At 41.3% G+C, this 14,522-nt stretch overlaps 1 protein-coding gene across 2 annotated transcripts; it reads right to left on the reverse strand.

Annotated features, from left to right (window-relative positions):
* Nucleotides 1–1,277: 1,277 nt before the first annotated feature.
* Nucleotides 1,278–11,192, reverse strand: tefa (TEF transcription factor, PAR bZIP family member a). 2 transcript variants are annotated; one of them, XM_028568144.1, is made up of 4 exons: nt 10,956–11,192; nt 5,060–5,458; nt 3,808–4,028; nt 1,278–2,293 (listed from the first exon to the last, which is right to left on the reverse strand). In XM_028568144.1, the coding sequence occupies exons 1-4, from the start codon at nt 11,020–11,022 to the stop codon at nt 2,078–2,080; spliced, it is 903 nt and encodes a 300-aa protein (XP_028423945.1). In that variant the 5' UTR covers nt 11,023–11,192; the 3' UTR covers nt 1,278–2,077. The 2 variants fall into 2 exon arrangements, with proteins under 2 accessions (XP_028423945.1, XP_028423944.1); XM_028568143.1 differs by lacking the exon at nt 10,956–11,192 and adding an exon at nt 6,069–6,499.
* Nucleotides 11,193–14,522: the final 3,330 nt, after the last annotated feature.

The following is a 14,522-nucleotide window of genomic DNA, read 5'->3' on the forward strand; positions in this document are numbered from 1 at the left end:
GAAATGCCACTGCGAAGTGCCGATGCCACTATTTGAGCTAGCTGTCTCTCACGTTTGTTCTAAACCACTGCTGTTAGACAGGAAAAGTGCCGTAGTGTAGCTACCTTATCTACGGTCTATGGTAGCTACACCTCTTCAGCTTCGTTATTCCACTTAGATCTTCTCCAAGCTTACTATTCTAGTGTCTCTCGATGTTTCTCAGTGTTTTCTTTCCTCTTCTCGATTTGCGATCCTTTCCGCTCAGCCGTTTTGCGTATGTGTCTGTTTGTTTGTTTGTTTGTGTGTGTGCCTGTCTATATACAATCCTGCTGGTACCTGACTTTTCCTAAGAGTCTGTATTATCATTTAAAATATTTTTCTTTTAATATACATTACACAAATAGCCGGACAAGCCAGACCCGCATCAAGATGTTGGGTCTGGGAACTCACCATTGACAGGGCTCAATCCGAGGAGCGGGATAAACGGTTGTCTTTCAAATTCCTTCTGCACGCAATAGTAGGATAGCACTACAACCAGGCAGAGCAACGAAGAAGGTAGAGAAGCTAGTTGATAGATTAAACTTTTGCCGTATCCGGTCGGCAAATGTTGAGAAATCTGTGTTTCAGAATCTCTGAAGGAGAGGCTGGGGTCCAAATGAAAGGTTAACACAAAGATTTATTAATAAAAATGATAAGTCAAAATACAGAGAAATTAGGCTGCAGCGGGCCTTGGAAATAGTTGCTTAACCCTTAAGTTTCCACATCTATTCCGCCCCGAATCACGGTTGCCCCCCTGCTTTATTCCTCCAATCCCAGGGGCGGTTACTTTTCTCCTTCGTGAGTAAGAGCCTTCTTCATAGGCTCTTTGTTGGCATGGTGACAGGTTAGATGCATGCAGCAGACAACATGCTCCATATTGTATCACAACTGATTCTGGCCATGTATGTGAGTTTGTAGGCTTAACATAAACATTTCACCTCCAGCTGGCTTTAATAAGGCACTAATTACAGTCCAGTTAGCATCTGACAGCCTGCCTTTAACACTCAGTTTGAGACATTAAGCACTTGGCCATTATGGAGGTAAGCTCTTACAATTCAGTTTTTAAATCAGAATTTACAATAAAGTTAAACTTTCATTGCTTGAAATCTATCCCAAAAAGTTGTTGACTTGACTTGCACTGTGTATATATATTTTTAAACGTCCCATGATCACACGAGTGACAGGGAGACACAGCGAGGCGGAGGGCAGAGCGGCGGCGTGGGCTCTGTGCTGCTGGTAATGACGAGTACTTGGACGTGGACAGAAGTGAACATGGCTTTATTTTGCTACGTCACTGTAATCCCCTGAAGAAGCTGAAATTATTGGAAGTGTCACAGTTCAAAGTGTTTGTGGGCAAAGAAAAGCCCAGCTCTTAACAGAATAACATCATTTTGAAAATAAAAAAATCAGACCGGTGGGTTTCAGAATTCAATGAAAGCAGAAAGAACTGGAAGAAACCTGCAAATCCCTTAATTTCCACAATAACATAATGACAAATCTAGTCTAAACTATTGCAATTGTTCTATCATCTAAAAAATAAAATCCCAGTTTCTTTCAAATAAACCTCCCAAATGATCTCTTTTGGCCAAAAGGCACACAAAACATGATGAAAGAACACTTGATAAAAGACATGCACTATCCTCTCACACTCCTCACTCACATGGATGGTAAATTGTATTCTTTAAAAAATAAAACATTTACATGCCATTTCTTCTACCCCCTTTCTAATAGTGATGCTCTGGAAGTCTGACCCAGTTCTGGTCAAGAGGAGGGTCCACTTTGTGGACCGACTGCATATTTAACCCACGCGGCTGTGCTAGTCTAAAAGTGTATTACTCTCTCTCTCCTCTGGCTCCCTCCATTACACACCAGTCAAACACCGATCTTCTCAGCGTTGCGGTGGGTTTGGTATCGTTGCATGACCAACAATCAGGACTGCTTTAAGAACAGCGCTTCTCTAACCTGACATGTGAAAACAGAGTGACTGACATTTTGCTGTCTGCTATACGGATGTCCATTTATGCTTTCGTGGTTTGGCTTTTTATTTTTTTATTATGCCTTACAGAGGTCCGAATTTGGCCTCGTAGCGACTCGCTGTGTTCTTGTGGTGCCCGCACTCCTTCCGTAGCTCGGCGACTTCTGTCCGCAGCGCTTTGTTCTCGCGCTCGAGGAAAGCTGCTCGGACGGTGATCTGGTTCTCCTTCAACCTGCGGGCTTCGCGGGAGCGTTTGGCAGCCACGTTGTTCTTGTTCCTCCTCTGCCAGTACTTGTCATCCTGGAGAGATGGAGAAGCAGGTTGGACTAAGTCGAGAACAACACAAGACCCTACCTGTCCAAAAGTAGTGTTGGACAGTCAGCTTTTTCCTTTTGAGCAGCCCATACATGGAATACCATACACACAGAACTAGGGAACATCACATCTATCAAATCCTTCTCCAAATCCATACAACATTGGATATTGACTAATCAAATATGCTGCAAAATCCAGAATGTGTTTTTTTGTTATTGCTACGGTAGCGTCTCTGTGTGGGCTTATGTGTTGTTGATGCGTTCTAATGTGCATCTATGCGCTTCTACCTGTGTCTGCTGTGTATGATACTTGTGTTATGGTTTTCTCATGCCCTCAACCTGCCAGTAGTCATGATCTGGAACAGCGGTTGTGTCATTTTACTTGTATATGCCTATGTCTTTCTTGTTTTATGTGCATTTGTTGTATTGTTGTAGCGTATCTATCGTTTTAAGCCATTAACCTGCTAGGGACTGCAGATGAAAATTAGCCTGTATGGCTAAATCGGGCACATTTACATGATGGACTCTGTACTCATGTTGATTAGTGTGCGTTGTCCCTTTTAAAAATAAAGAAATCTAAATCTACCATGCTTCCTGGGCTGGGTTTCTAAGGTAAACTGGTTTAAAAGCCTTTTGTATCTTATTGTGAACACATGAGCCCAAATCGGACCGCAGCCAAGTGCGTGTTATGGCCCACAGCCAGGCTCCTCTGTGCAATTAAACAAAACCTGTGTTCGCAGGCGGACTGAGAAGGAAGGAAAACATCAATTTGAAGATTGTCGGACTGCTGAGTCACAGTGAGTCGCCAGAACTGCTTCACTGTGACTTGGCCTGTTTTCTACGGTGTCCTCTTCTTTTAAACCGCTTGTGCATTGAGAAGTTGGCTGATGAAATTACAAGTCAACAAAATCAATTTAAAGGCAACATTATTTTATATCAAAGATTTTTTTTCTCCAGCATGCATTAAAGTTGGTAAACAATCCCAAAGTCTTAGACCATATTGCCTATTCCATAACCTAAAACCCATACTCACTTTTTATTGACTAAAGTTACCGTATTAAGTAAATAAAGGAGCCAATGGGAAATTATCATAAAATACTCTACAATGTTGCCACATTAGACCCTTGCAATTACTCTCAACATGGTTGTCTTACATTGTGAGAAGTGGGATACATTTCTTTTTTTGAATCATGGGGTCCACTAAACTAGAAATCAGTATTGCACATTAACATGCGCAAAGCCCACCATGCATTAGCACCTGGACCCTGTAGTTCTTCCAACTTTAGAGTTGCCTAAGAGGTGAAGCTTAATCTGCTGTGCTTGCTCACTTTAAGAAATTCTGGAAAACGGCATCAGCAAATGTTGAAGCTCCGCTTTCTGCCCAAGTATCTTTATCTATTGTGGTGTTTTCTATTAAACAAAACTATGCATAAACACAGTGAAACAAACTGTTGGACTGTGTGTGTTTCAGAGGCTCCTCTAGTCTCTCTCCCAGCATACCTTCTGTTCTTCAGGCACAAACACCTTCTTGGCCTTCTTTATCATAGGTTGTGGCTTGAGGTCATCTTCAGAGAACTTGTGTTTGCGAGGGTCAAACAGCTCGCCTCCAGGCACACTGGACAGGACCAGGTCGGTGTGATCTGGCTCGTAGTTAACATCGACCTCGATCTCCTCTGGGTCGACAAGCTCGGGGGTCGCTCTGTCCTCTTCGGTGGTCACCTCTGAGCAGACAGAACAGAAACACACGACAGCTGCAGCTTAAACTGAAGGTCAGCAACACGGTCGGCACCATGAAAAAATTGTTTTCCATATGTGGCTTTCTCCGCCGTAACACACACTGACATTCCAACAGGTACTGACTGCTGATAATCGTGAAGTAAACTTTACTTCCTTTGCTGTGCAGGGGCACCAGCATCTATTTCTGTCATTACCACCATTCTGAGATCACTCCAGTGTCACCGCATATCAGGTTTGCATGACATCTGTAACAGAGCCAAATACACATACATAATTGTAATATGGAAACCAGTTGCAAATACGTTTGCCGTAACTGGCCTTCAGTAGAAAAAGTGGCTCTGTGCAAACACTAACAACTGGGCTACAAGCAGAAATGTTGGATTAAAGACTGTGGTGCCAAAGGTCCCGTTCATCGATGCTAGCACATTTTAATCTTCTGATCGGTTTCTAAATGTGGGTTTGTATGACACAAACTGTCACGTCTTTAACCCTAGACCTCATTCACAAACACTATGGGTGCTTCTCACGTCGCTTATATGATAGCTCCTTGACTTCTCGGTCCTAGGCAGAACCGGAAGTTGTTCTGTCCCTCCTCGGTGAAGGCCGTCTCAAAAGGAGAGATCGTCGAGGTGCTGTAGCCGAGGATACACGAGAGAAGCCTTCCCAGAAGCCGTGCAGCTGAAAGCCGTTGCTAACTCCGCCCATTCAGCCGACGTATTTACGTTACGCTTCATAGGAAAAAGGAGGTCTTATCTCTATAAAACACATTTCCTCGGTTCCTCTCTCCTCCCACAATTTCCTTGCGTCCTTCTTGTGCCTCCTCATTGGGAAGGACTAAGACGCGAGGAAGGGAGGCAAGTGGAGGAGTCAAGGAGGCAATTTAAGCGACATGAGAAGCACCTTAGGACTTGACTTGTAGAGTCATGTCACTTAACCCGCTGCCTTGTAAAACATATACTAACTATGAGTTTAGTAAATCCCTGCAGCAGTCTAGTCTCTGATCCTTCAAACTCACCAGCAGTAACATCGCAGATTATACCAGAGTCATCACTGGTGATGATCACCACTTCTTCCTCACAATGGTCCAGTTCCTGAATGGGTAGCAGGGCCAGTGGGGACATGCTTGCAGACTTGGCAAGGGTCATTTGTGCAGATGGGATAGCCTGTATTTTCTCTGTCTTGATAACGTCTCCTTTTGGGTTGCCCTTTAGGGGGTTCACGTCAGCCAAGGTGGCAATGCCATTTTCCACGAGGAAGTCCTCAAGGTCCATGTACTCCAGGTGAAAGTTTTCACCGTCATAGGGAATGGTTTTCTCCCAAATAGCGGGAGTCAGGGCGGCTGACGGGCCCATATCGCTTTCTCCTCCAACCAGGTCCAAATTGTCTCCCAGACCCAGCTTTTCCTTGTCGGTGTCTGAAACAGAAAAGATACATGTTAGGATCTAAGAAAGATAGCATTCGCAGGCATTTAGCATGACCCAAAAGGCAGTTTTGTGTCTAATGTTATGAGGGTCAACAGTAAAACTACTCAAGTAAAGCACAATTGAGAGTTCCACCCCATGTTTGTATTTCCTCTCCAAAGAAACTCCATTCAGAAAAGGTCCCTCAGGCACCAAAACCCAACCACCTTGTTTTTGTTGTAACTTTAAACAGTGACCAGTGCAAATTTGGACTGGATCAACTGCTTTCAAACAGTGAACCACTTTAAACAACAGTTCAGTGCTTTGGGGAGCTTCGTTTTTCCTCTTCACTGGGTCACAGATATGAGAGAAGAGAAGTCTGTGTGTACAATGTGCTCAAAATAAAGTGCATGGTGTGCACAATTTAGTATCGTTGCACATGTTAAAACACATTGAGAATACCACCTGTCGGCTACTTGGTGCGATACCTTTTTATTTTCACGTGATTTCGACTTTGTTTTCAGCTGAACTCGTGTTTGACCCATGGACTGTATACAAATAAATAGACCTAACGTTAAAGCTGCATCGTTCGTTCCTTCCTCTTTTTCCTCGTACTGCACTTACCGTCGTCGCCGTCCAGAATATTCGGCGGAGGCATTTCCATTATCTTCTTTAAAACCCCATGGAATGAACTCGGTGGCTCCGTGGCCGTTTCCGGTGTGAGGACAGCTGGCTCTCCCGACATTTTCCGCCTCGTTGATTACGTTAGAACGTAGTAACTGACAAATAAGCAAGCTCCGCTGTTGTTCTGCTCGATAACGCTAGCTACTAGATGTTTAGCCGGTTCCACCACCGTCATAGGGTGTGTCTGTAAGGATTTTAAATCAACAAAATTCCCGTTCGCGTATGGCAACGACCGTCAATGCATCCCCGACAGCTCTCTGCGAAGGTCCACTGCTTCAGAAAATTATATAGGTCGTCTTGAGGTTTTTGGTTATTCGGAACAAGCCGTACCTCCTTGTCATAAAGGTCCACCCAGCCTTGTGTTGATAGGCTGGCCTGCTCCTCCTCGTTTTATATGAAGGGCGGGAATTCCGAGTGAGGAGCCAATAGCGGTTGTCACGTCGCAACTAGCTGTGATCTCATTGGTTGGCCGAAGTATATATCAAACGTTGCTACAACACTTAAAGATATGCAGCCAAAAAATAAATGAAGATAAGAAGCATGACCTGAATCCAACTAGTCCTGCAGTTATCGACGTAGTTCACTACAGTTTGTTTTCTTATCTAGGTTTTAAACAACTATATGCACAGATTAATGTCGGTAGACAGGCTTTCCAGCTTTCAGTGAGATAGGATTAGTTAGTCAATTAATATGCCTATCTCAGTGCCATTACATCATCTTACGAAACGTGTGTTCCCATTTTGATTCTGCAACTTTAGTCACACATCTAGCAAAACATTGCCCAAGAAGTACATATTCAAAGTAAATCCATGTTGCATCATGCAGAAACATGCACAGAGGGCGGTGCAGCAGTGCTAAAGGACCATACAGAAGTAGCACTAATTAGGCCTATGCATTGCTGCCACTAGGGGAACATCCCAAGGGCATAGATCAAAACAGAACGTAAAGTACAGAATCAGTCTCACAAAAACATCATAAAGGAGATGGATTATATTCAGCCATTAGTAAAATGTTTGCAATCTTTTTATGTTTACACAGAAACATTAAATTCAAGGTAAATCCCCCTCCACTTTTTCATTCATGGAGGAAAACAGAACAGGATGTACTGCACTGGATCTGGTTCTAATGGAAGTAGGCTTCATCCTGTTTTCTTTGACGGATGAATACATTTATATGCATGGTTCATCCAATGTTCTCTCCAATGTGTTTATCTTTGTCACTGAATGGGTTATTCAGTCTGTTTACATACAGTACCACCACGGGACGATAAATTGTAAAAGGCAGCTCTGCACACTATGGTGCACACCTATTTGTTTTAATGGTGGGAGGGGGGGTGTTGTGAGTGCATGCATAAGCTCAGCGAAGGTTGACATTAAACTAATGACACAAACTATTCCAGAAATATTATCGATAAGTATGCATTTTAAGTCAAAAATGCCCTGAATTTGGGGCGCAGGTTCAAATCCGACCTGTTGCCCGTTGCTGCTTGTCGTCCCCCATCTCTCTCCCCCTTTCCATTCTATCCACTGTCACTGTATATTAAAGGGAAAAGCCCCCCCCAAAAGAAACACATTATACAAGTTGTTGTACTGTAAGCTTTAAACTTTAGGGGCTGTTCAGAAGGTGTCATCATATAATATGACTCTTGTATGTCATATAGTCCATGTGACTTAGCTAACAGGACACAGCAGGACACACTGCTGTTTTGACTCTCATATAAATGCATTTCAACACTATGTAAAATGTCCAAAATGCCAGTTCCCTGTGTGGCAAAGTTAATAAAAAGTAAACATATTTCTTTGAAAACAAGCATCATCATATCGTCAGCCTGACTGTGCAGTTTTGTACAAAAATGACTATTCTGAAAAGCCAAGATTTCACTGACTTGTCAACTTAAACCAGATTCACATCTTTTTTTTTTCATATAATATATATAAATATTTTGCTGCAAACGTCCTGGTGTTGACGGGGTTAAAAAAAAAAAAAAAAAAAAAAAAAATGTCCAAAGAGTTTGTTCAACACAATTTAAATTCTTTGTAACCTAACCACTGCAGTATGAATTCATAATTGTTACCTCATCATATTATCTGTTAGATATTGGCAAGTGGAAGATAATGACGGACATTTCACCGATATGGGAGGGAGAAAATATTGTATGTCATCAATTATACTTTTTGTGGGGTTCTTTAAGAGCTCCTTTCACAAAAAACACACTAACAGCCTGCAGTGAAATCCTGTGAGATGGTGCCAGCAGCAACAGCACACCTCTCAATCCAATGATATTACTCGACTATAATCTGATGGTCTAAACATGGTCCAGAAAACAGAGCCATAATGATTTGATCATGACCCCCCCCTTTAATTTGAGCACACACACACACCCATACGCAACAGGAGGGGAACTGCTGGGAGCAAATGCTGGTATGGCAGACTCGTCACTATTCAGATCATGCTCACTATGTAGTGGACTTATGATTTTGTTTATGAATTGACGTTTGTTCCGCACTATAGTTGGGTCATCTGTAGCAGTTCCGTGACCGTGGAGAGGAAAGGTTTGTTTCTCACTGGATTTGTCATCTATGAAGGTTAAAGAAAGAAATTAGCCGGGGTGCCCCTCTCAAAAATGTGGGGAAATTTTTTGGGAGCCCTATATCCAAAATGGCTGCCGTCAGCCTAGCGGGAAATTAACTTTTTAATGGTTTTGCCCACAGTACTGCATAATACATGGTTTCTGAGTCTATTTGGGTCAAGAAATTCATAAATGATAAAGATTTATTGATTTTACCTATTTTTGACCTTCAAATTCAAGATTGCCGCCGTTTTTTGGCTCTTTAAATGTCATTTTTTCAAAATTGTCAAAGAGCCTTAATATTAGGCTCAAATGAAAGCTCTGCTCATACTGAGTGCAGTTATGGACAGCAAACATTAAAACATACACATATGTCATCAGATGTCTGGGTTGGAACTATTGAAAGAGAGGAGATTATTAGGGCCCGAGCGCCAACAGCGGCAAAGGCCCTATTGAAACTGAAGGAAGTATTATTATTTTCTGCAAATTTATCGCCTTTTTGAGGGGCTTAACATATTCAAAAACTCACCAAAATTGGCGGTCTCATTAAGTCTGGTGAAAATGTACGTATTTTAAGGGTTTCAGGGAATAGGTGCGCAAAAATGGCTCACTAGCGCCCCCTACAAAGTTAAACAAAATGGAGCCCCTGCAGTGTGTTTAACGTAGACTCACGAAACTTGGTGCACATATGTAACATGTCAGGATGTACAAAAAGCTTCATTGGAGCCATACCCTAAACCCAACAGGAACTCCGCCATTTTGATTTCAAAGTTTGAAATTAGTGCAATTTTGGCCATTTCCACATGTCGTCCTTTAACAAACTCATCCGAGAGATTTCATCCGCTCAACTTCAAATTTGGTCTGTGCCATCTTAAGACCTTAAGTGGTTGATAGAATGATTATATAGGGTATTTCACACTGTTCCTTAAGGTCTCCTAATGGGGTATGTAACATTGGTTGGGCTGAAAATGGCCTGGTTGATATTTTATTGGCCCTTATGCATGCCTGTGTTTTGGCTCTATTTGTAACAAGAGCTTTTCTTCCAAATATGGTATGCTCATGAATATTTAGATAATCTCCCCGCTGATTGGTTGAGCGAAACCCCCATACACACACAGTAGAGACGAGACAGCAGGTCTCATATTCCTTCAGTTTCAATAGGGCCTTTGTCGCTGTTGGCACTCGGGCCCTAATAATATCCTCTCTTTCATTGGTTCCAACCCAGACATCTGATGACATATGTGTATGTTTTAATTTTGCTGTCCATAACTGCACTCAGTATGAGCAGAGCTTTCATTTGAGCCTAATATTAAGGCTCTTTGACGATTTTGAAAAAATGACATTTAAATAGCCAAAAATCAGCGGCCATCTTGAATTTGAAGGTCAAAAATAGGTCAAATCAATAAATCTTTATCATTTATGAATTTCTTGACCCAAATAGACTCAGAAACCATGTATTATGCAGTACTGTGGGCAAAACCATTAAAAAGTTAATTTCCAGCTAGGCTGACGGCAGCCATTTTGGATATAGGGCTCCCAAAAAATTTCCCCACATTTTTGGGAGGGGCACCCCGGCAAATTTTTTTTTTTAACCTTCATAGATGACAAATCCAGTGAGAAACAAACCTTTCCTCTCCACGGTCACGGAACTGCTACAGATGACCCAACTACTAGGTAATTCCCTGATAATGCAGAGATACTTATGGGCTGATTTTCGTAGGCTATCTTGCATGCAATATGAGTTTGGCCATGGTGGTCTAAAATGCAAAATAAAAGAAATATTTAGCATAGGACCTACCTTCTGCACCTTGATGTCACAGGTGTCACCCATGACGGTCACCCGTCACCACGCCACTTTCCCAGCCCCACGACCACTCTCAACATGGCATTTTATTTTTTTTTTATTTTTTAAAAGGTGCTTTTAAATTAAATACTGAGCACACTAAACTGTTACTAAAGAGTCCGTAATTGTATTGTTTCAGCTACGGTCTGTCGGAGCTGTAAGGCAAACATAGGCATTCTATGGGACGTTTAGGCTAATTTTATCCCGCTAACCTTTGGATGCCAACTAAAACCAAGAAGCAGACCCCTGCACCCAACAAGCACCCAGTTATTTGCAGACATTTCAGCAACTGTTTAAAATCCCCTTCCTTGCATAAAAATAAACTGTTTAGTCCCATGCTGCATGTTCCTTGAATCAAAACTCCAACAAAACACACTTCACACACACTTCGCACTTTGATTTGACAGCCACTTACCATTATCGTCGAAGTTTGGGAGATTATCAATAAGAGCCCTCAACATCTCCGGGATCTCTGTAGTCATGTTTTCCCCTCTTATATTGCCTATTATAGATCAATGAATATTTCACAGCTGTTCCGAAACTCCCAAAAAGCAATGTTAGAATAAAATGAAAAGGGCCCAACTGAGGCTTGCAGTAGCGCTCGTGAAACGTTGCGATAATCAAACCTTTAAGAGGTTACGTAGCCTACACTATGAACTCTGTACCCAATTCTAAACGCCCCTCCCATTCAGCTCCAGCAATCGACGGAAATAGCGCCGATTGGTCAGTTAGTGAGTTCATCACAGCGGTGACAGCCAATATTGAGCCGCGTCTGAAATACAGACAGTGAAAAAACCTATTGACCCTGAATGCAGCAGACGGTTATCAAACAGGTTATGCAATGATGAGCAGCCTACTAAATAAAAACGTATTAAACACTATATGTAGCTCTTCCCAAGTCATCTGTCTCTACGAGAAACTGTATTAACCATTTGGTGAGTTTTAAAACGATACTATGCAAATATAATCAATTAATAACATACAATTAACTATTACATTATTAAAGTCATACTGTAGTAGGCAATATTGGAGACCCTACTTACAATATGCTAACTTTAAGCTTATAAACATTTAAGTCCCAATTGAAATAGTACTTTCCTAAAATATCAACCAGTCCCCCAGAAAATGTGTTTTGAAGTAGACCTAACATTATATGGAATACACGTGTATAAAAGATACCACACGTGTATTTCTCACAGCAGACATTTTTGCACAGGTGAACCTAATTACATTAATAGGCTCATTTCTACTTAGGCGTGCCTGAAAGGCACGTGAGCCAGCATGAGGGCTTTGCAACTGACACACCTGCATGGATAATATTAATTATTAAAGTTGGAAAGTGATATTCTCGGAGGAAAAAAAATGTCCACAAAATCAAAAACCCTACATTTAAAGTCACTAACCTCAAATGCCATAAAACACAATGTTATAGTGCATGATACTGAGGTGTTTTTTTCAGAATATAAACATCTAGAAAGAATGCATTGAAGAGTAAAATATAATTTCCGTACCCAGAGCACGGTCAGTCGATTATTCATTTTGAAATGCTTTGATCACCACAAACTATTATTATTACTATTTGCGATTTGACCCTTAAACTGACCTTCTATAATTATGCTCATGAGTATTTGACTGAATTATTACAATTTGACAATAATGTGAAATGTGTGCTTAGATAAATGGAAAAACACCGTTTTTTTTTTTTCTTCTAAAACGGTCTGTTTATTATTAAACGCTTTCAAGAGATTTGGTCCACTTATGATATCATGAACTTTCAACCAGGGAGGAGAAAAGAGAAAACAAAGTCAAGAAGATACAACATAAAACAACAAAATGTAAAAATACAGTACAAAAAGGAGGCCTTGTTTTTTCCACTTCTTACAACCCTGGTTTCTTCATCAAGAGTTGTTGAAAACAATTCAAATAAAAAATCCTTTCTAACTGACTGAAAACCAATAAATTAAGATTTGTTTGTGGCTGTGTAGGTGTGTGTTGGTGCTGGGATTCAAACAACACAAACTGTTATCGGGGGTGGGGGTGGGTGGGGGGAACTATGCTAGGGGTAATTCAACCTTGTGAAAATCATCAACTTATGACATAAAGAGTCTTTTGAAGTGAAAGGATCTTGTTGATCTTTCCAACCGTGTCTCTAGCTGGCTCTGATTGGTGCATAGTGTTGATCAGCCGTACATGATAAGTTGGAACCTAGTTGGAACCGGTTACCTCCAGGATCTGTGCTAGGCTTAGCTAGCGCTGGGGGCGTCAGAGTTACAACACGCACGGAGATGAGAAGGGTATGTATGGACTTGTCTAACTCTGGGGGTTACGGTGAATAAGCTAAAGTCCCAATAAGTCGGCGTGTTCCTTTAACGGGGTACTGTACTCGAAAATACAGAAACAACGAGCTGGGATTGCCTCCATACGGCTCTCACAGACCATTCCGTTCTAAGTGAAATACCGTTTTTTTTCCACGGCCATCGGACCGGCTATCAAAACAAAGAACAGAGAACAGAGAAGCTTGGATTACACACAGAAGGGAGTGGGACTTCATTCTCTGCTCAGGATGCAATTACTCCACTGTATCTTTATATACCATGTATTTGTTTGCTGTTATATTTATGTTCAGAATGTCGAGTACAGCCCCTTTAAGATGGTAAATCTGACCTAATGTGTAATAAATTACAATGTAAGATGTGTTGTGTGTACACAAAGTAGCAGAAACCTGCCTCCCCTTTAGTTTGTGTCATGATTCGCCCGCCTTTAACAACACACACAGAACATGCAGCACATGTTCTACTGTTTTCTTTTTTTTCTGTGCAATTCAGTTACATCATCAGTGCTTTCTCCAACAATGGAAGAGGAGCCCCCCCCCTCTCAAATGCTCTGCCACGCCACCCCCCATTACTCCAACATATCTTTAAAGGTAGGAATTCAAACATAATTCAACATGATCGGACAATTGTTTCTCCACGTCACACTGGCTAAAATATATTTAAAAAAAATAATTAGTCTTATTCACTATTTAATGTAGCCAGATGGAATTTTAAAATTAAATCTCACCTTTTGGTTTTTTACCTGCAACACATTTTTTCAGACAAAATTAAGATTTATCAAGCTTTGGCTCGTGGCTGTCAATTTTCCATCCCGGCTGCTTCTCATACATCTGACAACAATTAAGAGCATTTGAGTGGCGGCACTCTCCTACATTTTTTTTTAACCTTTTTTAACACCCTGAAAAACAAGATGGAAACACATTTCTGACCCCAGCAAACTCTTCCACAGCCACAGAAAAAAAAACAAAAAAACAGCTCCACCATCTCTTATCTAAATTACCTTATTAGGGTGTCTAAGTATTATAATAGGTATCAGGTATCATATACTGTATATAGTAAGCAAGATTATACAATAGGGGTATGTATCATCTTATAGGTGTAGTATATCGAATAAGGCGCTATACGGGAGTATATAGGCTACTATGTATGCTTCCGTTTCCAGATCCGTCTTTGTCTGGTGAATCAATTTAAACAAAAAACGCACAGTGCAGGCAGTGAGCAGCAAGCTCTGTTGGTAGGATCAACACTGAGACACTGCAAAGGGGAGACATTAGCCTTGAATCATCAGCTATCTCATTTTCTTTTCTTTGACCAGTGCCCAAATAATCCTAAGGCTAACAAACAGAGCTCAGACAACAGTAATATATAGCAGGTGTACCGTACTGTGTGTGAAATGTCTTCTACTACGGACGACCTATCGGTAGCTGATAACTGACGTCAACACCTGTAGGATTAAAAGCTCAAGCACCTCACATTAAATATCAGAGGCTGGGCGTTTTTCTGCTCACTGCCTCCCAGACAGAGCTGTGCACTGCTGCATACACAGACGCATATTTACTGTTCATTATTATATTCATACATGGATACATATATAAAGAGATTTATACATTGCAATTAACATACATATATCAATAGCATATAGAGAAGAA

Source organism: Perca flavescens, chromosome 21, assembly GCF_004354835.1.
Source record: "Perca flavescens isolate YP-PL-M2 chromosome 21, PFLA_1.0, whole genome shotgun sequence".
Classification (NCBI taxonomy): Eukaryota; Metazoa; Chordata; class Actinopteri; order Perciformes; family Percidae; genus Perca; species Perca flavescens.

Bases quoted from the DNA above. Each gene is read 5' to 3' on its own strand.
- tefa (XM_028568143.1), bottom strand. From the start codon at position 6,189: ATGTCGGGAGAGCCAGCTGTCCTCACACCGGAAACGGCCACGGAGCCA. The intron at 5,459-6,068 runs GTAAGTGCAGTA...TTTCTGTTTCAG, and splicing joins TATTCTGGACGGCGACGACG to ACACCGACAAGGAAAAGCTG. The intron at 2,294-3,807 runs GTATGCTGGGAG...CCATCTCTCCAG, and splicing joins TTGTGCCTGAAGAACAGAAG to GATGACAAGTACTGGCAGAG.